The 27066-nt window shown below is 58.0% G+C and overlaps 7 protein-coding genes across 7 annotated transcripts; 3 read left to right on the forward strand and 4 right to left on the reverse strand.

The window, feature by feature from the left end:
* Nucleotides 1-1028: 1028 nt before the first annotated feature.
* Nucleotides 1029-2982, reverse strand: AMI1-2 (Amidase 1; the record flags this gene model as incomplete). Its single annotated transcript, XM_037322415.1, has 2 exons — nucleotides 1029-1549; nucleotides 1602-2982. 2 exons carry the CDS (start codon nucleotides 2980-2982, stop codon nucleotides 1029-1031), a joined length of 1902 nt encoding a protein of 633 aa, XP_037178893.1.
* Nucleotides 2983-4590: 1608 nt separating this feature from the next.
* CGCA056_v007167 (Reticulocyte-binding protein 2-like protein a) lies at nucleotides 4591-7269 on the reverse strand (the record flags this gene model as incomplete). The annotated part of the gene is made up of 4 exons (XM_037322416.1): nucleotides 4591-4809; nucleotides 5071-5391; nucleotides 5453-5652; nucleotides 5715-7269. The coding sequence occupies 4 exons, from the start codon at nucleotides 7267-7269 to the stop codon at nucleotides 4591-4593; spliced, it is 2295 nt and encodes a 764-aa protein (XP_037178892.1).
* Nucleotides 7270-11268: 3999 nt separating this feature from the next.
* Nucleotides 11269-12369, reverse strand: CGCA056_v007168 (Vacuolar morphogenesis protein 7-like protein; the record flags this gene model as incomplete). The annotated part of the gene is made up of 1 exon (XM_037322417.1): nucleotides 11269-12369. One exon carries the CDS (start codon nucleotides 12367-12369, stop codon nucleotides 11269-11271), a length of 1101 nt encoding a protein of 366 aa, XP_037178899.1.
* Nucleotides 12370-13737: 1368 nt separating this feature from the next.
* mal3 (Microtubule integrity protein mal3) lies at nucleotides 13738-14747 on the reverse strand (the record flags this gene model as incomplete). The annotated part of the gene is made up of 4 exons (XM_037322418.1): nucleotides 13738-14267; nucleotides 14340-14452; nucleotides 14547-14618; nucleotides 14734-14747. 4 exons carry the CDS (start codon nucleotides 14745-14747, stop codon nucleotides 13738-13740), a joined length of 729 nt encoding a protein of 242 aa, XP_037178898.1.
* A 617-nt stretch (nucleotides 14748-15364) lies between these two features.
* DRS1 (ATP-dependent RNA helicase DRS1) lies at nucleotides 15365-21629 on the forward strand (the record flags this gene model as incomplete). Its single annotated transcript, XM_037322419.1, has 3 exons — nucleotides 15365-16960; nucleotides 17011-17729; nucleotides 18728-21629. The coding sequence occupies 3 exons, from the start codon at nucleotides 15365-15367 to the stop codon at nucleotides 21627-21629; spliced, it is 5217 nt and encodes a 1738-aa protein (XP_037179785.1).
* A 1156-nt stretch (nucleotides 21630-22785) lies between these two features.
* Nucleotides 22786-23728, forward strand: plyE-4 (Pectate lyase E; the record flags this gene model as incomplete). Its single annotated transcript, XM_037322420.1, has 2 exons — nucleotides 22786-23246; nucleotides 23299-23728. The coding sequence occupies 2 exons, from the start codon at nucleotides 22786-22788 to the stop codon at nucleotides 23726-23728; spliced, it is 891 nt and encodes a 296-aa protein (XP_037179786.1).
* A 1370-nt stretch (nucleotides 23729-25098) lies between these two features.
* On the forward strand, nucleotides 25099-27009 carry pbpX (putative penicillin-binding protein PbpX; the record flags this gene model as incomplete). Its single annotated transcript, XM_037322421.1, has 1 exon — nucleotides 25099-27009. The coding sequence occupies one exon, from the start codon at nucleotides 25099-25101 to the stop codon at nucleotides 27007-27009; it is 1911 nt and encodes a 636-aa protein (XP_037179783.1).
* Nucleotides 27010-27066: the final 57 nt, after the last annotated feature.

The following is a 27066-nucleotide window of genomic DNA, read 5'->3' on the forward strand; positions in this document are numbered from 1 at the left end:
AGTCCTATGGACTACACGGCGATCTCGAGCCAGAGAGCATCCTCTAGTTTGATGAGGATGCGTTCTGGCCAAATTAGAGGATGCATCCTGGTCAAACTAGAGGATGCTCTCTGGCTCGAGATCGCCGTGTAGATAGGACTCACCCTGACGCAAGCCCGGCATACGCTGGAATGCCCATCTTGAAAACTGATCATTCGCCTGTTGGTGTTTGTTGTCCTCATGTCTGTTCCAATATAGTCGAATTACGTTCGAGAAGCTGGGTTTCTGCAGCGCGCCAACTGCAACCCTGTATGCTCCGTCATCGAGGCCGCAAAGCTGCTTCACAGTGAAGTGGACACTCTGATATTCCAACGACTTAGTATGAGATTTCCTCAGTAAATGATCATTGGGTGTATTCTCTTGCCATCGTAAGAACTTTGGACTGACAGAGCCCGAGAGAGTGGTCGTCCTCATCTCGGGCTCCATGGTATGCTTGCTTTGTCGTTGGGTTGCTAAGGTAGCATGGAGCTTGGATGATTGAAAGGCACGGCGTTATAAAACGGCTTATGAGAAGAGCGAACAACGTTTTTAAACATCTATGCCAATCTGGTCAACTTGGTCCTGGGCAAATACCCCACCCACCTTTATCGTCTGCCCAATGATTGATGGCGTTGATGCTCTGCGCATCTGCGTGTTCTAGCTCTCGCAGCACGCTCATTGGTTCAAGGATCAAGGCAACTCGAGGCAACACGCAGATGCGGACTGAGTTCCCCGTTTGCGTATTGACAGGCTGATCGTGGGCTGATTGATGAGCGGAAAGCCTGTCCCAACGGAGAAGAGCATCTGCAAGGCATCAGGCCGCCTTAGCATGGTGAAATCCTGTGTTAGACGCATTCGAGGTCGTATTTTGGATGGGCAGTGCGGATTTATCATATTATTATCACACTTGTAGGATTGACATTCTCGATAGGGTATCGACGATGTCAAGAACCAACCCTCTTGTAAATGATCTTCTTTATTCGCATTCACATCAATACATTATCATTATTCTAAACCCACTCCTCCACATCCCTCCTCATCAAAATCTCACCGCCTTCCAACCCCGCCCCAACCTGCGGCACAACCACCAACCCCTCCTTCACCAAATCCAGCGCCAGCCGCGCAATAAGACCATCACACCCCCTCGCCGCCATAACATCCACCGTCACCGGCAGCATCTCCGTGTGGTTCGTGATCGCGCTCACACTGCCCACCTGGCCCACGGGGAACACATGGTCCGGCGCGCCGCTGAACACGGACAGCCGACCGTTGCTAAAGCCCAGCGGCGGCGTGCTCGGCGCCTCGAGGTAGGCGTTGCGCGGGCTCGCGGTGCCGGCGCTGCCGACGTAGAGCAGGAACCCGGAGGAGCACGAGGAAGGGGTGGGGGCGAGGACCGCCGTGTTGAACCAGTCCATGAAGAGCGTCTTGTTCGCCTTGGCGTCGTCGAGTGCGGAGGCGGGCTGCGTGTCGCCCCAGGCCCAGCGGGCGAGGGGGACGGGGTTGACGAAGGGGCGGCGGCCGTCGTGGGCGGCTGCGTTGTGTTAGTGACTATTATCAACCTTTGGAATACAGCCGAAACTCACCAGCATAGTCCGCGTAAAACGGATCTCTCACGAGGGCAGTCTGCTCCTTGGTGATGAGCGTGGCATACGTTGCGCCCAGCACCTCCGTCAGACTCAACCCCTTCACGCTCTCCGGCCCCGTCGAGGCCCACGCCTCCGTCAGGTTGAACTCGGTCACGTTCGTGTCCAGGAACGCCGCCAGGCTCGCCGCGAACTTATTCAGCATCTGGCCCGCGGGGGTCTCGTCCGTGGGGAAGCCGAGGGTATACACCGTCTTGGGGTACACCACCTCCGCCCCCGCGAAGGACGTGTAGTTCTCCCTGTAGAGCGCCTTCTGCGCCGCGTCCCAGATGCGCGGGTCTCTCGTCAGGAAACCAGGCGTGTCCAGCGTCGGCGAGAGCGGCATCACCTCGTCCAGGCTCACGAGGTCGTGCGACGGCCGGTTGCCGAACAAGCCCTGCACGCCCGACGGCCCGCGGATCGAGCCGCCGGTGTCGCTGCCGACGGCGATGTCGAGCCACTCGTAGCTCGCGACGCTCGCGCCGGCGCCGGACGAGCTCGACGAGGGGTCGTTGTAGCCGTCGCCGCGCGGGTTGAAGGGCGCGTGGTAGTCGACCCAGTCGGCGGTGGCGGTCTCGCCGTTGGCGAACTGGCTGGGCTTCTGGAAGCCGACGACGACGGCGCCGGCGTCGATGAGGTTCTGGATGGCGGTGCCGGTCTTGGCGGCGGGCGGGTAGAGGCTGTACCACGCGCGGTTGCCGTTGGAGCCCTTGACGCCGGCGAGGGAGTAGATGTCCTTGACGCCGACGCGGACGCCGGCGAGGGGCTTCTCGGGCGTGGGGGTGAAGTACAGCCGCGAGGGGACGCCGACGGTCAGCGATGCGGAAGCGGGGACCTGCGCGGAGAGGGTCTGGAAGGTGCCGTCTGGCGTTTGGAGAAGGGACTCGGAGAAGGCGCCGGCGAAGTCGGGGTATAGGCGGAAGGCCTGGTGGACCTCCCCGGTGGTGGTGTCGAGGAAGTAGGGACCGGACGGGATCGAGGCGAGCTTGGACAGCGGGACGACGGCGGATGTGGTGTTGCCGCGAGCGTATGTAGACTTGGAGCCGGCGCCCGCGAGGAAGATGGCGTTGAGGAAGGCGGGCTGCCAAACGTCATCCTGGGCCGTCCAGTTGCTGAAGAGGCTCGTCAGGTCGTGCGAGGCCACAGTCTCGGCGACAACGGTGATGGGGGTGAAGCCGAAGGCGCGCGGCAGGGTCTTGAGGTCCAGCGAGGCGTTGGAGGGTTTGCCCTGGGAGAAGGGGGAGACGAAGTAGTACACATCGTCGAGCTTGAGCGAGGCACCGGTCGTCACGAGGTCGGCGACGGCGGCGCCGGCAAGCGTGAGGAAAGCAAAGGCCTTCATCATTGACTGTTGAGAGGGGTGAGAAGATCACGGCTGGTGAGGCGAGCCGGACTGCCTGTAATGCAACGACGGCGGCATCTTTATAACCTCATTGGAGCACTGCTCCAAAGGAACCCGATTCAGATATCCGCTTGTCGCCCTGACTGATAAGTGCGCGCTGCTTATTCCTTAGAATCAGGACCTCTGCCATAAGCAATATGCAATCATCTCTCTATGCATGGGGCGGCCGCCGGGGGTTGGCTTATCGCGGGACTCCTCAGTTGCATCGCTAGCTTTGATGCCTCCCGGTAGTCGAGCGGGGGTCTGCCGACTAAGCAGAGGCCGGACCCTTTTTTATTTCGGTGAAGAATGTTTCTCTTGGTCATTCAATGGAGGGTGGAACTTTTGGGACGGGGGCAGGAGGTGTTATCGCGGCGTCGAGGATTCCGGCCGATGTCGGGAATGGGCCGGGGGGCTGTTTACCGGGGGGCCGGCAGATTGGACGAGCGGGAATTTCCCGACGAGTAAATGCCGAGGGAGATGACATCGAGAGACAACTGTGAAGACGACACTCTTATGGCTAACAGGTGACATTGCAAGATCTTGAATTAGAGGTGTCGATGTAAAACAATTCACAGTCCATCACCGCGGGGTGCAAGATCCAACGGGCGTTCGCCGTCCCAAGCAGACGGTTCCCCCACACGCGGACCGGACCTGTCAACGTGCCTATCCAACGGCACGGTAAACTCTATGGTACTTTTCAACAAAAAAGTACCTTGCCTGTTATTGCGTCAGCTTCTGCCTCATAAACCACGCGGACTTACAACGAACACGCCCGATGGATGCTGACCACCAGGTCTCCACGAACATTTGTCGGATGAATTACAAAGTTGGAGGATACGAGGTCTTTCCCTCTTCACGTCAGGAGATACTCCAAGTGGGGGCCAAGACCCTTCGCCCGGAGGCCCTCACCGATCGTTGACAAACCTCCTCTTGCAGATAAGACATGGTGATAACACTGACCTCCGATCCGATTAGACGAACGACGACGTCAGTGCCAAGGAGTCATCCATTCCCGGGTTAGAGGGTTTTCTCAGGGTCCATTTAGTAGGCCCTAGAGTAAACAAACGCTGGTTAGCAATCACAGTGCTGACCAAATGATGTCGAGGGTGATAAGCCCGACAAGGATGACCCCATCGGAGAACGACTCCAACGCTGGGGTTGCCTGGTTGGCAACCACAGCTTAATCTGCAAAGTCGAGTGGCTGGGCAACACCGCGCAAAATGTGTAAAATCGTGTCATCATTAACCAAACCATCACCACCCGCAGACGACCTATTGAGACGTCAAACCGGTGATGAAGTCCGAAAGCTGGAGGTATCCTAAGGTGGACCAAGCCGGCCCACCGATGCTGTAGAAATCATTGCCATGTTTTGATCCAGTCTCCCTGGAATGTGCCACCCTCGCTCTGCTATGCAACCGAATTCCATGTCCAAACTGAAATGCTCATCTGGCACGTCCCGCGTCTTTCCTTCGATGCCTCATAAATAGCAGTCTGCCTGCCCGTCATCCTCTCAGATATTATGGACAAGATATCGACCTTGAAGCTGCAAAAGTCGGCAGCAAGCTTTTAACCCCAGCCGAGGGTCTCGAGTGTGCCTCTGGCGTCGGACGCAGACATGCCGCTGACGCCCAGCGAGCGCACCTGGGTGCCCTTGCGCAGCCTCTGCACGCCGACGGCGACCTTCCAGGCCTCCTCTTCGTCCAGGACAAACATGTAACGCTTGCCTTCTTGATCTCGGATAGTTGCGCGCAGGACGTGGAGGCTCTTGTGTCTCCACTCCCCAGTCTGCCCGGTCGAAGATGGGATGTTAGTATCTTTGAACTTTGTGTCGCACAAGCCAAGACGGCAGCAATTCTTGCAAGCACGCAACATTTCGGTCAGGTAGGCATCAGCTTCGTCTCCCGTGAGCATTTTGGTGGCGCCTCTATCCGCCGTACGCGCTCGCTGATTCGCCATTTTTTGAAACAAGCCAGAGGGATGGTTTGCAGAATTCGACGGGGTAGAAGCAGCAGCAGCGGAATTCAAGCAGTGCGGGGGGCACCATACCTCGACCAGCTTTAACGTCCAGGCCTTGACGTCCCACTCACGCTGCGGGACGCCGCGGACATCGTCGTCGATGAAGAGGCCTTCGGTCGTTATCCGCAGGATAAGTCCATCTGTCACTGTGCCAAAGCCCGACACGAGCTGGCTGGCCGGGGTCTTGGCAAACTGATTCATGAACAGATAGACCGCCCTGATGACAATCTTGTCGGGGTCTTTCGTCGTGTACGGAGCGCGCATGCTAGGCGGCGGTGTCGTTCGCGTAGTCGTGGCCGACGGGGCCCATGATGACTCGGAGCCGATGGAAGATGCCGGCTTGTGCTTCGGCTTATCGTATGGTCGGTACGAGTATTGCTCTTCGTCGACGGTTCGCTCTGTTCTTGCCGACGGCCTCGGGGGCTGTCTCGCCGTGTTCGAGGATGCTGTCGAAGGCGCTGGTCGCGATGTATTCGAGGACGTCGCAGAAGGAGCGGGTCTCGGTGGCACAGAGCTGGCTGATGGAGGTGGTCTTGGGGGAGCAGAAGAAGACGCAGACGGGGGAGGTCTTGGGGGAGCAGACGACGCGGCGGACGGGGGAGGTCTTGATGGCTGTGACGAAGCCACGGATGGGGAGGTGGGGGAAGCGGGAGGTCGGCCGTTGGGCCACATACTTGTCTTCTCACCGACCGACGAGAAGGCGTAAGAGCCACTCTTGCGAGTGTTTCTCGCGGCTTCCTCTGCTGCTTCTTTGGCCTTGCGCTCTGCTTCGGCCTTTCGTTCGGCCTCTGCCCTTCTTTCCGCCTCGGCCTTCCGTTCACCCTCTGCCTTTCGTTCCGCCTCTTCCCTTGCGATGCGCTCCGCCTCCTCTTTGGCCCGGCGGGCAGCTTCCTCCTCCGCCTTCTTCTTCTCTGCTTCTTCACGATCCTTCTTGGCCTTCTCGGCAGCTTCACGCTCCCGCTTGGCTTTTCGAAAGGCTTCGAGCTGTGCCTCGACGCGGGCCTTGCGGGCAGCAGCTTCGGCCGCCTCTTTCTTGCGCGCCTCCTCACGCTCCTTGTCTGCACGCTCCTTGTTGACCTGGGCTTCGCGTTCCTTGGCCGCCTTCTCGGCGCGTTCCTTGGCCTCCTTGGCCTCCTGCTCGGCTTTTTCCTTTTCGCGTTGGAGCTTTTCCCTCTCCTGTCGCTCAATCTCCAGCTTCTGCTTGAGTTCCTCCTTTTCGCGAATGTCTTGCTCGATCCTCTCCCGTCTCTCACGCTCCTCTCTGTCTCGCCGGGCACGTTCACGGGCTTCTCTTTCCCGGAACTCTCTCAGCTTGCGGGCCGTCTCGGCCTTGCGCCTCTCCTCCTCTTCCTTGGCCTTGCGCTCTTCCTCGCGCTTTCTCGTCTCCTCTCTAGCCTTTTCCCATTGGGATTTCTGCGGCGGTTTCTGTGGTGAAGTCTTGGGTTCAGGCTTCGGCTCTGGCTTCGGCTCAGGTTTGGGCTCCGGCTTGGGTTCCGGTTTGGGCTCTGGTTTGGGCTCCGGTTTAGGTTCGGGTTTTGGTTCAGGCCTCGCCTTTGGAGGAGGATCCGGCTTGCGGGGCTCTGGTTCGGGTTCAGGCTCGGGCTCAGGCTCGGGCTCTGGCTGACGGGGTGGCGGAGGAGGAGGCCCTTGTGGTCGTTCTTGCCAGGAAGACCTAGGCCCCCCATTTCCCGACCCGTAGCTGGAACCGCTCGAATGACCGGTATTTTGGCTGCCGTGAGGGGGAGTGCCATGAGGTGGAGGGGGAGGAGGAGCACCGGTTCCGGGGAAGCCGTTGGCGAAGTTGCCGCTGCCCGCGTAAGAACCATATCCTCCCGGGCCTGTACGCCAACCGCCGTTGGGGCCGTTGCCGTTTGAGGCAGACGGCTGGGCTTGCGACTTGCCCCATGCCCATGCTCCTACACCGACGGCGATGACAAGGAGCGACATTCCCATGTTTCCCATGCCCTGGTAGGTTCCCCACCATGTGCGAAAGGCGGGGGCCATGCTCTGGAACATGACGACCATGACCAGGGCGCAGGCAAAGCCGGCTGCGAAGCTGGGGCCATTGGGCGCAAGGGACGGGAGGTAGATGAAGCCGCCGCCCTTATCGCGCTGGGGAATGACGAATATGTCGTAATTGCCTGGCCCCAAGCCAGCGCCAGGCGGGGGAGAGCCGGCGGTGGTCTTGGGATTCTCGCCGTGAGGCGGTGGCGGAGGAGGTCCGCTCATGTCGTGGAGACCTCAGCACTTGCGGTTGAGGTCGGTTGGCTGGAGTAGCTGGTCGGGTCGAGCTTTACAGCTCGAATGAGACTCAGTCTCGGGGTGAAATGAAGAGCTCTAGTGGTATCTTTGTAGGGCCATTGGCAATCGTTAAATCGTGAAGCGTCTGCATAGAGGTCATGAGCATTTTGTCCAGCAGTAGAGGAGCGGTTGGCATGTGGTGATGGAGGGACAAGGAAAAAAAAAAGTAGGGAGGAACAGGAAGGTCATGGTCTTGCTTGGGAGGGTTCGGACTCACAAGCAGCAAGAAAGCAAAAACAAACGCCAAAAACCCAGAATAGAGGACGGGCAAAGACGGATGTCAAAGCGACGGAGCGGTTATCGAGGATTTTGTCGATTGACAGCGTGGTTGCAGCTGCTGGGCTGTCGCTCCGGCCTCGCGCTTTTTTTTTTCTTCGTCTGGCGGTGGTGCTTAGCTGGCTGGATTGCGTCCGATCGCGGGGCAATGAGACAGAATTGTTGTTGTCGGAATCGACCTGCCGGTTAGTAGGGCAGGTCGAGGGACGGATCGGGATGGTATCACGAGCACCGCTCTTGGTGGAGGTCGACTTTGGGCGAGGTGTTGAGGGAAAATGTGACGAGAAGAGGCAAGCGGGAAGGGGGAGGAATTCTTTTGTGTTTACTTTGGGAGTTTCTCATGGCAATTGGACAGGTCTGGCCTCACTGAGGCGAGGAGGGGGACCTCAGTTCTTGGGGGGTGTGACTGGGCGCTAGCGACCGGCTGCGCAGTCTCAGTGGCTGTTCTCCTACCGTCAGCCCACTGAACGCTGTTGCTCCAGCGGGCAGAGACCCACCTGGAGCTCACTGACCTCCCCGTCAACCGCATCAGCCGGCTAAGCGAAGGATGGTGACATTTGATAGACATCAGCGCTTTCTTAGGTTACCAAATGGCAGGTGCTGTCACGAGCTGGGCCTTCCCTCTTGGAGAGTCTTAGGTTAGCCTCAAAGTCTGCTTCTGCTTCGGATATTGTGTTCGTTGCGTCTGCTCTGCATGCATCGCCGCGGGGGGGGGGGGGGGGGGGGGGGGGGGGCGTTATCATCCGGCAGCATTCAACAGAACAAGACGCAAGACCGTTGAAGAGTCGCACGGCAGAAGACAGCCATCCATCCATGCATTGGGTCCCAGCCACGGCCTCTGCCTCTCTCGCTCAGAGGATGTTCCCTGCGCCGGCAAGACCCTGAAAAAGCCAAACAAGCGGATGACCGAGCTCCAACCTCCGCCCCCGACTCATGCCACTGCCCACGATGCCCTCAGTTCGCAGCGTGTTGCTCCCCTTATCCCGGCAACTGTTCATCCCACCTTCCACGATCGAGTGGTTTGGCCGTCATCGCGATGCCCACTGGTTCCTGGCTGCTTACGACTACAGATGCCTACAGCTGCTGCCACGCAAATACGAACATACACACCGCCCATCGTCCAACTGGAAGAGGCCACAAAGCATATCGAAACCCTCAACCACTCACCACCAACAGATCGCCAAAACAAACTCCCCCCGTTGCCATGTCCACCCGCCCATCGTCAAGCAAACACCGCAGCCAAAGAACCCCTCTCCCCGCTCTCGCTTTCGAGCAGACTTCTGCAGACTTCTGGCCGGCGGCCCAATCCCAAGAAATTGCTCAATCTCCTGCCTATGAGAGGCCCTTGGCACACTCGCCTGTGGTCCTGAAGCGGTGCCTCGCTGGGGTTGAGATCCACCCCCGGCAGCGAATCGCGGAGTCTGAGGCTATCCTCCCCGGGAGGCGTCGGCGCCAGCATTGTTCAGCAATGCCTCATGAGGAAAAGGCCATATGCCAGCTGGCGAGGGACTCTTCACCCACGGCCTCCGCCAGTGCCCCGTTGCAAAGGGTGAGGCCCTCTTCCTTCCGTCCCTACCAGATGTCTGAGACGTCCCTTCGAGACGAACCTCGAATCCTGCGGGTGATCGGTTAAGATTGCGATTGCGAATGCAACAGCGACGGTCACAATGGGGGCCACAACCGCTACCGTCGGACTCGTCGGGCGCCAACTGTGACATTGTCTCAACTCTTCTTTCACACTTCTTGACCGCCAACCGTTGCGGTGCGCAAGCCGGACGGTGGAGCTTTGTCCCTCGCTCTTCCCACCCAAACGGTCTCGTTGCCCGGCAACCGCGGGAAGTCCCTTGCACCACGAGCTTGAGTGACGTATCAGATTTAACCATGTGGGCGCTGCTCACGCCCACGCTTGAACGTTTCTGGAACGACTGGAGCCTGCCGGCCGGCAACGCTTTCGACGTTCGGGGTCGAGGGCAAAACCGGTGTTTTGCGGTGACGACGGCGGAGAAGACGTCAGTAATTCCGGGGTGGTCAACAAACTGCCAGGTCCTCGGACATGATCACCACTGCCAACATCCAAGGCATCGTTACGATCAAACGTAGCGTCGAGGCTAGGGCGGCGCTTCAACTTTCTTCTTCTCCCCACGAGAAATGAATTTTGAAAGAAAAGAGAGCGATGTGACAAGCGCTACATGCATGCAACCCCATGGGCAGGGGTCAACCCAATAAGCACCGTCTGCATGTGCATGAGGAACGGTCCGCGGCCACACTCCGTCGCGTCCAGTGTCAACAACTCCCGTCATGCGGCTCTCCCTGCATCCCGCAGTCTTGGGATGACTTGACACATTAGCTCCGGGTCGATGCTGAGCATCAGCTTGTTAGTGACTGTGGCAGATGGAAGGATGCTTCAGTCTTGGGCATCTTACATCTTCATGTGACCAAATGCGACCGCAGTATTGTGGACGAGGGTCATGGTTTAATCTCTAGACCAAGGCAACCTCGAACATTGCTTGGGATGAGACCCCATGGTGTTTATTAGCAAAGCATTGGCAAACACAACCTCGTTGCAGACGATGCAGGCGCAGACAAGATCAAGAGCAGATATTGATAAAAGGTCGCCGAATCACTCAATTACGGTTGAAACCCAATTCATTCCGTCGAGATCGGCTGCGTGGCACGCGATGAAGCCATCTGCCACAGTTCTAGGCTGAGTAGGAAGTAATGATCTATAAATCCAGTGAACGAACTCAGCTGGTTGGATCTACCACAATGGTGCGGATCGCTGCGGTGAGACTTTGGTACAGAAAGCTCTGCTTGGCTGGTCTACTCGCCTGATAAGCCTCTCATAAAGTTCACCAGTCATCGTCTATCACTCAGCTGCCGTCCGTCATTATCATCGTGAGACTATTCGGATCCAGCACTCACATTGATTATTCTGATGTCGTATGCCGCCGGCTCAGCCGAAGATCCACCACACGACGCCTTCTGTGTGTTGCCGTAGCACCGTTATGGCAACACTCAGCCCACTCAGCGCTATCAAGACCAAGTATTGGTGATCGCAAGTCAAATAGCCGGACTCTTCAGAGATATTAATACCTCGATCGCACCTCTCAGCCTTGAGACGTTAGGCAGGCACTTACCAGCAGCTTCGTCCCACTACCATAATCACCTCACCAAAGGCACCCAGGACCACTAGTAAACGCCAAAGCAGCCTTGGTATTCATTCCTATCACACTGTCCAATCTCATTCTTCCCGTTGTGATTATATACGCGCATCCAAACGCATCTCAGAATTTCCCATCTCTCATTACCCATCCAAAACGGGCTCGCCGTAGCACAATCTGAGTTTCCCCTTTCCCAGCCCGCTTCCGTCATGCCTTTGCGTAAGAAGAGGAAAAAACAAAAACAGGAGTTGGTGAAGGCGATCATGGGCGACAACCTAGAACCTGTCGCTAATTGTGTTGCAAGTTAAAATGCCGTAGTAAGAACAAAATTTCCCCCGTGTCATGCGTTCCTTGCAACGAGAAGAAGAGAGCCCAACTCCATACACCACGCAAAAGCATCCCAGACCGCGGCCCCGACCCAAAGCAGCCAGACGACGACCTCCATCGCCGCGACGACGACCCGCGCGACGACCCCGACGGCGCACCGCAGTCAGAACTTGCCGATGCGCCGGTTGGCGACCTTGATCTTGCCGCCGACGCGGTCGGCGTCCTCGTTGACCCTGTCGAGCATCTTGGTCTGCGCCTCCACCTCGTCGTTGATCTGCAGGCCCATCTCCTTCTGCCGCCGCACGATCGCCGCGAGCGTGTTCACCTGCTCGTCCTGCTCGCTCATCATCTGCCGCTGCAGCAGCACGACCCCGTCGTTGTCCAGCTCCCGCGTGCGCTCCGTCTCGGGCAGCGGCGCGCCGAGAACCCGCCCGCCGGTCCGCGCCCCGCTGCTGCTGCCGCTGGCACCCCCCAGCAGCGCCGCCTTGTCCCCCGACGAGGCCCACCCTTCCCTGGCGGCCCGGCCGTTCTGCGACATGCTGTTGCTCAGCCGCTCCAGGCCCTCCCTATCGACCCGCGCCGAGGACAGCAGGTCACGCCGCCTGCGCAGCTCGCCGTCGCCGAGAGCGCCCTTCTCCTGCATCGTGCGCAGCCCCGCAGTGAGGTTCCCGATCAGCGTGCCGGCCTTGACGAGCGCCCTCTTCGCCGCGGCGCCGGCCTCCGCCGCCGCAGTGCTATTGTTGTTTTCCGCCGCGGCATCTCTGCGGGACAGGCTCAGCCGCGCCTCGTGTAGGTTGCTCTTCATCTCGCGGTGCAGGTCGAGCCAGGTCGTCGGGTCCGCGGCGCCTGCACGGCCGCTGGTGATCAGGCCGTGGGCGCTCGCGGCGGAGTTGCTCGTGCTGCCGCCGCCGCCGGTGCTGGGGAGGTTGAGGAAGGAGCGCCAGGCGGAGGTGTCTCGCCAGCGGCGGTCGGGGGATTCTGCGATGGCGCGGAGGTAGGCCTCGAGGCCCTGGCGGCGCTGCTCCGTCAGGTCCGGGGAGGAGACGGTGGACTTGAACCAGGACTTGCCGGGCAGCGGCTTCGGGGGCGGGGCGCCGACCTGTTCGGCGAGGGACTGGTGGAGGGTGGCGAAGTCGGAGTATCGCTTCTGGACGACGAAGGAGCGCAAGGGCAGGCGGAGGGTGATGTTGTAGAGGGTGTAGGGCTTCGCTTCGCCGGTCGAGAGGATGGTCGAGGGGATGGAGATCTCGGCCGGGGGAGCCATTGTGACGGCGGTTGTTGTGAACGGATGGGAAGGTTTTTTTCTTTGGTTCTTTCGACGATTGGAGATGATGGGATGCTGGTCGGGTTTGGATGAGCTTGGGCTCGGATGAGCTGAGCTGGGCTGGCTTGCGGTGATGGTTCGCTCGCTCGCTTCGTCGGGTGGGAGTGTAAGTGGCTTAGTCGGTGGGAGTGGGTGGTTGCTGCTTGCTGGCAGTCGCAATGGCGTCGTCGAAGGGATGATGTGGATAATTCGCAAATGAAACACAATCGTAAACGTTGTCGAGCGTGTCGTCGTGCTGGTAAAAATCAATGTTGTTGAAGGACGGATTTGGTTCGTTGCTTGCGTCAGGTCCCGGGGAATGCAATCAAGGTTCACAGTCCAGTCCGGTGAGCAGCGTAGCGTATGCAATGCTCCAGCGAGGTGTGCTGCAGCCAGGCGCGAGACGCAGGTGGTCGGTTCCTTAAAAAACGACGACGGCCCACTGTTGAGTGGCAGGTTCCTGGGTTCCTGGGTTCCTGGGTTCCTGGGCGTGCCTGGGTCTGAAAGATAGCAGCCTGAGGGGGAGGCTGGTGGTCGTGTGCGCTGTTTGACGCCTGTGGCGCCTGCATGGAACCACTAAACTGGCGCCTGCCGCAGGAATGACCGCATATCTGGGACACCTCATCAGGAAGGGCCTGGGCTCATGACGAGGGCCAAAGAGAGACACCGAAGCCCGAGTGATTGTCACTGCCTGAAGATCCCGACTGAGATGGATACGACGCTGTGTCTGCTCACCGCGGGCACACCGTTCTCTCTGCCATGACAGCTGCCATTATCCGCATTTCCACACTAGATCGACTGAACTGAGTGAGTGACAGCGCGAGAAAAAGCCTTCCAGAATATTCATCCGAAATGCAGTAGTCATGTTCATGCATAAGCTTCACCTCTCCGACGACTAGTAGATTGAAACTTGGGAGGATCACTCTCAGCCCAGACAGACTACTGTGCCGAACCAAAATACCCCATACGAATCGTCTGAGCCGTCTCGGACGCGTGGTCCGGGACCAGACGTGCCTCGCTCTCACTCACACCACACCCACATAAATGACTCGGGGTTCCCAGACCAAAAAGTTTTGATTCTATCATGACTGCTCATGCTGGGACAAGAGCGCCGCAAGCTCTGACCAGCCGGCCGACCCTATTCCAGGCTGCCAACGCCGTCCGAGTGCTGCTCAGCCTCATCGCCAGTATACGATTATTACGTGCCTCAGGGTATTTGTACTACAGCCAAACCCATGTGCTTTTGCTTAAACCCCAATCTGCATGCCCATCCAATAGTCTTGGGTATGCCCGCGCCCTCCTCACACCTTGGTCCATGGCACCACCCGCCTAAAAGGTCTCCTGATCGTCGGCAGCCTCGCCCTCGGCGGGGATCTCGAAGCCCTCCTCTGTCGAGTACAAAATCGTTTGGATCTGCTTGACGAGACCGTCCTCCTGCTTTTCCAGCTCGGGGTCCTCCTCGACGGCTTGCTGCACGAGAAGCTCAATGTCGCGGAGCTTGCTGAAGTAGAAGTCACGCTCACGCTCCAGGCCGACGACAGTCTCCTTGAGGGTGGCGTTCTCCTGCTGCAGGGCGGCGGTGCCGGGGCCGGCCGCCTTGGCCACGCGGGGACCGCCCGAGGGGGTCGTGCCTCCCCGTCTGGCAGCACCGGCAGCAGGAGCGGCGCGGGGGGCGGCACCGCCACCGCCGGACACGGGAGCGCCCTTTCGGCGGGCGACGGCATCGTAGTCGTGGTCGGGGAAGTTCAGGTCCCAAAATCTCTTGGTCCATTGAAGGAACTCGAGGTTGTCCTGCATCTTGCACTTGACGAGGGCTTCGACGGGGATGGGCTTGTCGATCTGATGTCTGGCAAAGGTGTCTGCAGAGAGCAATTGTCAGCGTCGGGTTCGCTGGGCACCAAATGCAAGGTAGGTTCGAGGGCTGGACTCACTTTGCAACACCTTGAAGTTCTGTATGTATGCATACTCGCTGTTGACGTTGAACTTGACCCTGGACATGGGAATGTCCATGAAGATGCTGTCAAACACCTGGCATAGCGCCGCGCTGCAGTCAAACCGGCGTTAGCAACACCATCACGAAAATCACCAGGTCCCACAAATCGCTATGTGGCGGGGGAGGGGTATCGGGCTGCACTTACCCCGTACCGCATTGCTCGACCTTTGTGATGTTGAGGGACAGCAGCTGGTTCAACCACTGGATGAGTTCCTGTCTGGATAGTCTTTTCTGTTAGCTGGGAGAGCTCGATGTCGAGGCGGCGACGCGCCGAGTCCGTCGTGTGGTGGTGGTGGGCGCCGCGGGATGGAAGGCCGTGGAAAGATACGAACCTGGATTCGCCCATCTTGACCGTATGTGTTTGATCTCTGGGATTTTTCGTGTGTTGGGATGAAGAACGCGCGCGCAAAAAACCGGGAATCGAAAGGACGCTCGAGAAGCAGAGACGCGATGAGGCGTAGAGAAAGGAGACGTGGGTGGTTAGAGCACCGAAGTTGGGCTTAGGACAAGACAGGCAAGTGTCGAAGTGGCAGAGATTAAATCTCGTTGCTTTGTCGCCGGCGGCTTGAAGGCTGCCAAAATTGTTGGCAATAAGTGGTCGCCCAATCAACCGTGGTGGGGGCAATTACTCGGGAGTTGCCCCTACCTTCCACGTCCCCCCTAAACACAGGCAATGACTGGCTGGCGGCCTGGCCCTTCTCTGCTGATGACAAACACCGTCACGTGCCCACTCCGATCACGTAACGCACTGACCAGCGCGGCGGATGGGACCGAGTCGTCTGACCGCCTACCTTAGGTAGTCAAGGTGGGTCCCGTTGGCGGCAGAAAGGTTCAAGCTCCACCGTCCGTTCAGAAAAAATTCTGGCGCTGACGATCGAGCTGGGGAATTGGGAAAGCGTGTTGGAGCAGACGATACCCCGCGGGACTGTTCGTTCGCTTTTCAACAATTCTCAACCGCCCAACATGGCTTCCTCTCAGAAACGCAAGCCTATCGACGACGACTTTGTCCACACAATCTCCGACAATGACGAGGACATTGTCGAGGAAGAAGAGGCTATCGCGCCGCCCCCGAAGAAGAAGGTGAAGACCGCCAAGAAGTCAAAGAAGTCTAAGAAGGGCGAGGAAGAGGAGGAGGAAGAGCGCGAAGGCATCTGGGGCAAGAATGAAGACGACGACGGTGCCATGGACTCCGACTTCGAGTTTGCCCAAGACGGCGCTGTCGAACTCGGCGACGACGAGTTCGAGGGCTGGGGCTTCGACGGCGCAAAGAAGTCCATGAAGAACCAGGACCCGGTTGGCGTCGATTTGGATGAGATCATCCGCAGGAGGCGCGCGAAGAAGACCGACGAGGAGGAGCCCGAAGTCGCCGTACAGGAGGAGGCTGGTGACGACGACGAGGAGGCAGAGAACGACATGGATATCGACCTCGACGACGATGAAGACGGAGTGCTTGCCGACGACGCCTTCGGTATGGGTGTTGACTCTGAGAATGAAGAATCGGCCGACGAGGAGATTCCCGACGCAGAAGACGCAGAAGACGAGGACGCCGCTGCATCAGACAACGACTCCGTTGCGACACCAGTAGACCACCCCGACGACGCTCGCGACGATTCAGACGACGAAGAGGAGGATGCAGAGGAACAAGCCAAGCGCGATGCCTTCTTCGCGCCAGAGGAGCCCGCGCAGCCCGGCAAAAAGGATATCGCTTCATCATTCCAGGGCATGTCTCTGTCGCGTCCCCTGCTCAGAGGTCTTGCCGCCGTTGGCTTCTCAAAGCCCACTCCCATTCAGGCCAAGACCGTGCCTATCGCTTTGATGGGCAAGGACGTCGTCGGTGGTGCAGTCACTGGTTCCGGAAAGACGGCCGCCTTCGTTGTGCCCATTCTCGAGCGTCTCCTCTACAGGCCCAAGAAGGTGCCCACCAGCCGTGTCGTCATCCTCACCCCTACCCGTGAGTTGGCTATCCAGTGCCACGCCGTCGCTACCAAGCTGGCAGCCTACACGGATATCAAGTTCACCCTGGCTGTTGGTGGTCTCAGTCTGAAGCAGCAAGAGGTCGAGCTCAGATTACGGCCGGATGTCATTATTGCCACTCCCGGTCGTTTCATCGATCACATGAGAAACTCTGCCAGCTTCAACGTCGACACTGTAGAGATTCTGGTGCTTGATGAGGCCGATCGTATGCTCGAAGACGGTTTCGCCGACGAACTGAACGAGATTCTCACCACACTTCCCAAGTCAAGACAGACCATGTTGTTCTCTGCCACCATGACATCGTCCGTCGACCGCCTGGTCCGCGTTGGCATGAACAAGCCTGCCAGGGTCATGGTGGATTCCCAAAAGAAGACAGTCGGCACCCTGGTGCAAGAGTTCATCCGCCTGCGTCCCGGCCGCGAGGAGAAGCGTATGGGCTACTTGATTCACATCTGCAAGACGATGCACACCGAGAGGGTCATCATCTTCTTCCGCCAAAAGAAGGAGGCTCACAGGGCAAGAATCATCTTTGGTATGCTGGACATGTCTTGCGCCGAGCTCCACGGTAGCATGAACCAGGCTCAGGTGAGCACCTCTCTTATAAACCGATGAGAATGTCACTAACAACCTTGCAGAGAATTGCCAGTGTAGAGAACTTCCGTGACGGCAAGGTTAACTACCTCTTGGCCACCGATCTTGCGTCTCGTGGTCTCGACATCAAGGGCGTTGACACCGTCATCAACTACGAGGCGCCCCAGAAGCTGGAGATTTACGTGCACAGAGTCGGTCGTACTGCGCGTGCCGGCCGAAGCGGTGTCGCCGTCACCCTGGCTGCCGAGCCGGACCGTAAGGTCGTCAAGGCCGCGGTCAAGGCGGGCAAGTCCCAGGGGGCCAAGATCATGAGCCGTGTCATCGAGCCTGCGGAAGCAGACAAGTGGCAGGCCCAGGTCGACGAGATGGAAGATGAGATTGAGGAGATCATCGTCGAGGAGAAGCAAGAGAAGCAGTTCGCACAGGCCGAGATGCAGGTCAGGAAGGGAGAGAACATCCTCGAGCATGAGGCCGAGATCAAGTCCAGGCCGAAGAGGACATGGTTCGAGACGGAGCAGGACAAGAAGAAGGCCAAGGACGCGGGCCGGGCCGAGCTCAACGGCGAGGGCGGCCCGGGCAAGAAGAAGGTGAAGATGAGCAACAAGGCTAGAAAGCAGCTCGACGCCAAGGCCACGAGGAGCGAGGGCCACGTATGGAAGAAGGGCAAGGCGGAGCGTGCTGGACAAGGCGCCGTGCTGAACCTCAAGAAGAAGAAGGCCCCCAAGAACGGCAGAATGAGGGCGAAGATGGCCCGTGGAAAGAGGTAGGCGTCGGTGGGCATAACTGGAGGGAAAAGTTTAGACCAAAATACCATGTTGAAATACCATCTGATTCTTTCTTGGCACGGAGTTTCGTCCATCATGGATCATGGGGAAATGCGCCAGCAAAAGGACCGAAATGCGACAGTTCAGTTACATCGAGCGAGGTTGACAGGCCCTCACGTGTCCAGCGCCGGAGCGTCAGTTGATGGACTCTGGTCTGGCCCGGGCACGTTACATTTGCAGCGTCCTTTTTTCAGTGGGCCTCGTCCAGAACCAGCGCTGAAGACGATCGCAGCACAGGGCACCTCACGTTGCGCATTGGAAGCTTCAGCGGGAGCTCGGCAAGCTCAAAAGATGACGTAACAACTCGTTTCGCTTGGACGTGGACCTCATTCAGCGGGCAATAAGCTGCTGCTCGCTGAGGAGGAGGCGCCGCTGTCTTACGCCGCCTGCATAATATTCCATGCATTTCTGGCACTTCGTCGCATCTGGAAATCGAGACACCCCGCACCCGGCACCGGCAGCTTCTGAGACCAGAGACAACCTAAAGCTTCGCCCGCCCGTCGTCACGAGCTCCTAGCTCATCCCTCCCTACCCGCGTGCTCCCGCTACTCTGCCTCAACTCCTCGACCGCCGATTCCGCCTCCCAAACCCGTCGCCCAGATCATGTGCTTCCATCATTCTCTGCCGCTTCTTCATCAGCTGTAGAGCGTGGGGGTCAGAAGACGCTGTCGCCTGCGCAGCCTCGTGCACCTCAGGTCTGCCTCGTTGAGCCTCGGACGAGAGTAATCGACGTCGCTGAACCCACGACCTGCCGCCTCCGGAGAACAGACGACGCGGAGGGACCCTTCCTGCATTACGAACAAAACCAGGGCCGTCCCGCACCCCATCGCGCCCGTCTTGGAATCTTGTCCAAGGCACCTACAACGATCAAGCTGGCTCCCTTCAGGCCCTTCAGGCGATTTGGACCCCCGCATCCGCATCCTCATAATCGACTCAGTCTACTACGATACCTCTTCCCGCGAACCGTCCGAGATCGATATCGCGAGCGCGTGCTCAACTTCCGGCTCGACACGCTTCCGCAGCTCAAGCATCGCTTCCAGTCCCGCATTTACCGGTTGATTCTTGAGCGCCAGCGCAAGCGGAACGAGAAGTCGAGGCTCGTCGACGTTTTCCGGCGGCAAAGTCGCCGGCTGCTCTTGGGCCCACCCCCAGCGAGGCCGGCGAGGCATGCGAGAGCAGGACGTCCAGGCAAAAAGATGCCCACTTGGTCAGACTACACAGGCAACGGAGGAGGAGGAGCTGCGGCCAACTCCAGCCGCAATGGGGACGGGAACGGCTACGGATATGGCGCGGCGCCAGAGGGCGAGCCTGCACAAGGCGAGCGAGGTTTCCGTCGGAAATGGCTGGCTGCAAAGGCAGGCAGCATGTACCGCGCCGGTGCAGTTGCGATGAACGAGATAAGAGAAGGATATGCGCAGACGCGGGTGCGGTCGCTTGAAGCAGACGACGGCATGCCGAGGACGACGATACCCGGATCATTCCCGGATGTTGCCATTACGGTGCAAGGCGACGACCAGATGGTCATCTTTCCGTCATATGCGAAGCGACACACTAAGCAAGATTGGGGCGACGATAACGAGTACATCTCAAACGAACCACACGGGGCCATTAGAGATTCAGAGTACTGGAGGCAAGAGTGGGAGCGTAACGAAGACGAGAGGGCAATCGTGGATATCGACGTCAGAGGATGGGTTTACTCGCCGCACAAAGGGCCCATGACTAGACGCAACCGGATTCTCATCGGGCTCGCGCGCCAGTTGAGCGGCATCCCTGCACCCAGGCAGGATGCCCCTGCCTCAGATTCGTTAGGGGCGCTTCACCAGTCCCACGAAGAGAGGAGGGAGCAGGAGAAGATTGCGAAAGAGGCGGCAGAGATTGAGAAAAGGGGCCAGGAGGAGAGGCGCGTGGCAAATCGCGGTGGCTTCAGTGAAGCGGCCCGAGAGGAGGACGACGACGATGCCGGTAGCATATATCCCGCGAGGTCAAGATCTCGTAGTGGCACCCGGACGCCCATGACAGCCCCGGGATCGCCCAAGATGCCAGCTAGGCAGTACACGAACGGCAACGAGCTTTCGGAAGCTGAACTTTCCGTCGCAAACGCGAACCTCATGGCTAGGATAGCGCCATTTATGACGACACCCCTGATCCAGCTTCCCATCACCATATTCTTCTACAACGATGAGAAGTCGGCTTCGCGGACGGTGCAGACCAATGATGCCGGCCACTTTGTCATACGAGCCGCCTTGGATTTCGTTCCGACTCATGTCCGAGTCCTAGCCAACCAAAGCCTGTCGGCAGTTCAAGAAGTCAAGATCATTGAACCAAGGGGGGTTAGTCTGATTAGCGATATCGACGACACCATCAAGAGGTCCAATATCTCTGGCGGCGCGAAGGAGATCTTCCGCAATACGTTCATCCGCGAGCTGAAGGACTTGACGGTCGAGGGCGTCAAGGAGTGGTACAACGAGCTGCACGCGATGGGCGTCAGCATACACTACTGCTCCAACAGCCCATGGCAGTTATTCCCAGTTTTGGCAAGCTACTTTATGATTGCCGGTTTGCCTCCCGGATCTCTCCACCTCAAACAGTACAGCGGTATGCTCCAGGGCATCTTCGAGCCGGTGGCCGAAAGGAAGAAGAGCACACTTACACGGCTGATGAAGGACTTCCCCGAGCGGAAGTTCCTGTTGGTGGGTGACAGCGGCGAGGCTGATCTGGAAGTCTACACTGAGCTGGTCGAAACCCATCCAGGACGAATTATTGCAGTGTTCATCCGTGATGTTACGACACCTGAGCAGAGCGGCTACTTTGATTCATCGTTCGAAGGCCCTGCTCGCCAGAAGGCCCCAGCAATCAGACTTCAAGCCAAGAGCGACGAGCCGGCAAACAGGCCTGGTCTGCCACCACGCGGCGAGATCAAGACAGTTGGACCGGTCATGGGCGATCTGATTGACTTCTCTGACGAGCCGGAACAGGCGAATCTGGACGACGCGGCTGCACTTGCTCAACTCAAGGCAAGGCCAAAACCTACCTCAAGTGCGAGCACGTCGGATCTCGCTATCCGTAAACCTCCACCACCTCGTCCAGTCAAGCCAGCAGCCCTTCGCAGTGCTCCTTCAGACACGAAGGTGCCTACTCTGGGGTCTAATGGCGGTTCTGCTCCACCTCCGCCTGCGCCGCGGTCGAGAAAGCCATCCGCTGACCGATCCGCCCCTCATCCGCTGTCACAAATACACAACGCATCGCAACAGACGGTTGGGAGCACCAGCAGCTTACCCAAAACAGCAAAGATACCAGCGTCGACTACCCCAGAGGACATGAGCAAAGCATTCAAAGTCCCACCACCGCCCCCACCTCCGCGCCGCAGGGAAACCCCGTCCGGGGCCCGGAGCCTCAGCCCGCGGACCCTCAATCGGCAGAGACTGTCAAACAACGATGACATCGACTTTGAAGCCCTCCCACCGTCTGCCGGTTCTCAGCCGCCAGCATTCGCAAAGACCAAGTCGAACAGCCTCAAGTCGGGAGGCACATCTCCAACGTTGGGGTCTCCAACGATGGGACCAACATACCCCAACAGGAAGCACGAGTTATGGATGCGCCGTCTGCAGCGTGCGCAGGAAGTATTGGAGCAGCACGGAGTCGCCTTGTACACGTGGCGGAGAGGCGATGATGTTGTTGCTGAAGCAGTGGGCATGGTAGAGGAAGAACTTAAAAGAGTAGGAAATGGGAAAGGGAACGGAGAGAAGGACGCCCGGGCGGACGGAAAGAGGTTTGAGAGGCAGCTGAAAGCGGAACAACAACACAGGCAGCAGAGGCCGCCGCAACAGCAGTGGAGGTGATTGATGTCTCGCCGCACCATCCCCGAAGAACTTGGGGTGCTGTGTTAATACAAGCGTCTGGAAAAACGGAATAATTCGGCGCTGATTTCAAGTAGATACTTTTCAATCAAGTCTGAAATTGTTAATCCGGTGTTGCTCCGAGGTGCTCGGGTCATGCCACAAGTCGCTCCGTCTGGTTGTTTCACGCAGAGATGGCAGAAGGCTGCTTGTGTCATTTACTTTTCCGAGAACTCGGCTTGGTCAATGCTGGGGCCATAGATACGGTATCAGGAAGTCTCCTTTATCTCCATTCCAGCTACGAGGGACGATATTCGGCATCTCAACCGAACTACAGCATGCATAAGAGCCAAACCCCCACAAGGAGGGCCGTTTGAAGCATATGAAAGCCCGTGTCAGGGCCCTACCAGAAGTAGATGAACGGTTGCCTACTTATGCGGCTCTGCACAGGGCAGACCCCCGCCGCATGACCGACATCAGATGGCACAGGTTAGCGCCAACATCGATGGCCCATGTTTGACAGGGGAACAGCAACACAGTGGATTGGTGGTCTTTTGCCAACAGGTCACTCTATCCCAGGCTGGATGGATCTGTCAGAAAAAGCTTAGTTGACGACAAAGTTTCGGACGATCTTTGGGAACGCACGTACCTCATTCAACGTGAAGCGCGCCGTCGCCCTGGGATAGATATTACACTGGGGACTTTTGATATATCTCTGTGAAGGAGCATGTTTGATGGAGAATGGGGGCAGGATGCTGGAGAGCTCGGGCCCCGGGCTGGCTTGGAGGTCTCTTTTTCGAAGCCAAGATGCGATTGAGTTTGTCTTATGAGGATGGTGGTATAGGGGTTCGCGAGGGCAATTGTGAAATGGGAATTTTGGTATATAAACAGAATAGAGTTCTCTCGAGCTTTGGGAATTAGAATCTTAAAATCATCAGCTTCTAAGAGTTCAAAAGATCTTTAACAACTATTCGCCTCAACACCTTCAACACGGCTGGTTCGTCTCAAACCTAACAGCTGGCCTATTATTCGTCTTATCCCGCATTTGCTTCTCCACGTTGTCCACATAGCTTGCGCGGCCAAGCCTTTCTTCATTTCATCTCAACCTCGCAGCCAAGACGCTAGACGCATCTCCCACTCCATCTACGACCCCTCCACAATGTCTCTCCGAAACATCCTCCTCTTGGCCCTCGCCGCGACTGCCCTCGCGTCCCCGGCTTCCAAGAGCGGCAGTCCCAAGGGGAGCAAGAAGGCAAAGCACACGGCGTCCAAGACCGCGCCCCATGTGCCCATCTCAACGGGCTCTGCTGGGTCTGGGTCTGGGTCCGGGGGCTCGAACAACGGGACGACATCAGGCGGTGGTGGCTTGAAGACTACGTTTCCCACCCCCAAGGGCTCGCAGAATCTCGCCGCTGTCAAGACTATTGCGGCAGGCCAGTCTTTCGACGGCGGGATGCAGCTCTGGGACCGGAGCCCGAGCACGTGCAAGGGGCAGACGGAGGGCGGCAACAAGGATGCCGTGTTCATTCTCGAGGAGGGGGCTACGATTAGCAATGTTGTGATTGGGCCTAATAATGGCGAGGGCATACATTGCCTGGGCAGCTGCACCATCAACAACGTGTAAGTCCAGCAACCCAGCCCTGCGATATCTTCTCGAGCTAACACCAACCAGCTGGTTCCAAGACGTCTGCGAAGACGCAATCACATTCAAGCAGACCTCGGGCACCTCCTTCGTCAACGGCGGCGGCGCGCAGAACGCCGATGACAAGGTGCTGCAGCACAACGGCGGGGGCACGGTCGCGGTCAAGGACTTTTACTGCAAGGGCTGCAGCAAGATGTACCGCAGCTGCGGCAACTGCAAGGCGCAGACGGCGCGGCACGCGACCTTCGAGAACGTGCGGCTCGACGGCGGCAAGGTGCTGGCGGCGGTCAACGGCAACCTGGGCGACGGGGTGGACATTAAGAACTCGTGCGTGCTGGGCGGCGCGGAGGTGTGCGAGATGTTTGAGGGGAATAGCAACGGCGCGGAGCCGAAGTTGACGGGCAAGGGGCCTGATGGGAAGGTTTGCGTTGCGGAGGGTGTGAAGACTAGCGGGTGCTAGGTTGGGGAACTGGGGATAGGGGAGTTTGGAGTTGAGGTGTGGATAGGGTGTTGATTGTACATGCTGTATGTGGTTTGGGATTGTATATATGAGATATACTGTAGATATGACATGGACATGGCCAGAGGCCGGCTTCAACATTATTCAAACTTGTAGTGCCCATCAATTATTATCGAAGACCACGAACTGAATCGGTTCGCTTCTGAGATGTGACCTATTCAAGATAACATCAAGTTCAACCCAATTCCTGTCAAGCTACAGACGCACCGCTCCAGACTCGCCGAACTGCAATCAAGCCACAACAAGTCCGTCGTCGGAAGTTGACCGGGATATCCCCTCTGCCCCATCCGCCGGCCTCCGATCCGGCACCCCGGCTCCGTCACGATCCCCGCCCGCGATACCCACCCAGGGCTCGCGCAAATTCTCACACACGCGAATTCGCGACGTCATATTCTGCTTGTCCCCGACCGGCCTCCACAGCACAGCAGCTTCGGCTCAGTTGGTCTATTAGTCTAGTTGGTTAGGACGTCGGATTCTGATGATGACAACCATCGGTTCCCTTCCGTAAGCCCAGGTTCGAATCCTGGATGGACCTCATTTTTGATCCCTGTGAGTGGGATCACCTTGCCTTTTGTCCCGAGACTTTCTGAGGATCTTGGCTGAGAAAAGAAGTGTGTCTGATTTACATACACCACGAAACCTAAACTCGTTCAGATCGGGAGCCTAAGATGTTTGCCGAGGGGCATATATCAACGGCGCATTACGCACGTGGCCGTGAAACGGCGACGTTGAGTTTAGTCCACGAGACGAACTAACCTTTACAGGGGAAGCTGGTTTATACTCGTATTCAAGCCTAAGGTTGCATCTTCCCTCGGCTCTAACGGCGATTCCAGCCAAGGACAAATCCACACAAGTGGCGTTACCAAAGAACCGGCCATACCGTGTTGTACCCACGGCCTTGGAATACGGGGGATGGAAGGATCGAGCCGAGGGCCCATAAGGTAAAAAAAACATGCTTCCAGAGATCCCATCCCCTGCCAAAAGGCGAAGATTCCTTCAAACAGCGGGCTCAGCCGGTTCTTGCAGGGTGCTTAAACCGGGGGGCCAGGGTTTGGGCGCGGTTCGCCGAGCGCCAAGTTGTGGGGGCATGGACGGGGTTCATCTCGTATCGCAAGATGATCACCACAACCTAAATTGTCACTCTAAGAATAGGGATGGTGTGGATTTCTATCAAGAGCACTTGATGCTGAATAAAAACATGGAAGAGACACATTCGAGGTTGCAGCTGGTGGAAGTCAGCAGCGTTGTTGCTCCCTCTTCGTCAACACCACCCTCCTCGCTCGCCTTTGGGCAGCTTTCGATCGTTGAACATGTACACGCCCTCGTTCATGGGTCTCTTGACCTCTTGTCTTTCAATATGCTCCGTCACGTTCGCATTTCCGACTGAGCGCCGGGTCGCCAACGACAGCTCCGCCGGTGTCCAGACATACTTCAACCTCAATGGCGCGGCCCATGGCGAGAGATCGAAGTCTTTAACCGCAGACGGCTACCGGATGATCTCCCTGAGCGCATACGGCACCGCACCGAACGCAAACTACGCCGCCGTCTGGGTCAAACGAGACGGAAACCCTTTTGAAGTGATTTACGACGCAGACGAATCAGCCTACAACTCGTGGTTCGACTCGTGGAAGGCCAAGGGATACGTCTCGACGCATGTCTCCGCCACAGGACCGGCCGGCAGCGCCGTCTTCGCGGGCGTCATGGAGAAGGCCAACGTCACCAACTGGGCACAGCTGTGCGGCATGAAGAGTCCCTACGCATACGACAACGCCACGAACGGCACCCCGATGTTGGTAAAAGACTTCCGGATGTACGGTACCCCCGGAGATCGCAGGTACTGCATCCTAGGCCACGAGAATGTCGGCAATCAGCTCTCCACGATCTTCTACACCACGAACTACTCCATCAACTACGCGGACATCTACTCCTCCGAGCTTGCCAAACGCTTCTGGCGCCCCTCTCGTCTCTTCTTGTCCGACGACCATGTCATCACGCCCCAGTTCGTCGATACTGCGGTTGGCAAGTGGGTAGCTTTGGATGGCCTCACCGGCGCTGAGCTGGCCGCCGAGATCGAGTCGCAGAAGGCGCAGGGCTTGTACCCAATCGACCTCCACGGCGGCGTCTCGGGAGCAGACGTCCGCTTCTCAGTCATCTTTGCCGAGCAGGACATCCCCGAGGCCCGAAAGTGGTCCGCCACCGGATCGTTCACCGGGTTCAAAGACAACGACGTTGCAATGGCAGCCTTTGACTCAACCATGCAGACCTGGATGACGAAGAACGGCGTCCGGCAAGCCCAGATTGCCATTGCGCTGAACGGCACTGCCATCGCTGAGCGCAGCTACACCTGGGCCGAGAGCAACCGCGCCGTCGTGCAGCCAGATGACATCTTCCTGCTCGCCAGCGTCAGCAAGATCTTCGTCCACGCGGCCGTCTACAACCTCATCGAATCCGGGAAGCTGAACTGCTCCACCCCCGTTTACCCCTTGCTCGGATACAAGCCGATTGACGAGCGGGCGAACGAGATCACCATCGACCACCTCCTCGCGCACACCTCTGGCTATAACCGTGACAAGTCGGGCGACCCGGGCTTCATGTTCCGCGACATCGCCTTTGCGCTCTTCAACGGCACCCGCGCCGCGACGCTGCGCGACGTAATTGAGTACCAGCTCACGCGCACGCTCGACTTCGCGCCGGGGACGGACTACTCCTACTCGAACTACGGCACCATGCTGGCGAGCTACGTCGTGAGCAACGTCACCGGCGTTCCGTATCTCGACTTCCTTAAGCAGAACATTCTCGGCGACCTCGACGTCAGGCTCTACGAAACGGACGGGGAGAAGCACGTCAACGACCGCATCGTCCAGGAGAGCAAGTACACGGGCTACGACCCCGTGGATCCCGATGCGTACCGACTTGTCCCGGGACCGTATGGAGGCGATGGCGCGATTAAGGAGGAGTGTATGGGAGGATTCTCTTTGGCGGCCAGCGCAAGTACCGTTGCGAGGTTTATTGGCTCCCATGCTGTGGCGGGAACTGGTGGCCGGGCGGTCTATTCTGAACGCGATGGAACCGTTGTTGGCGCGAGGTCTTTTGCGTCAAGTCGGCCTGATGTCGACTGGGCTTTGACGTTAAATACGAGGGAGTACATCTCCGAGGCTGAGTTTGATGATTTGAGATACTGGAAGATACCCTTTACATTTGAGGATGTGCAGCTAGCGTAGATACCTATCGCGGGAGTAATATTGTCAAATTAGAAGCTGAATAAGTAAAGGCACCGT

This window comes from Colletotrichum aenigma (assembly GCF_013390185.1).
Source record: "Colletotrichum aenigma strain Cg56 chromosome Unknown KSG_Cg56_contig04, whole genome shotgun sequence".
NCBI lineage: Eukaryota > Fungi > Ascomycota > Sordariomycetes > Glomerellales > Glomerellaceae > Colletotrichum > Colletotrichum aenigma.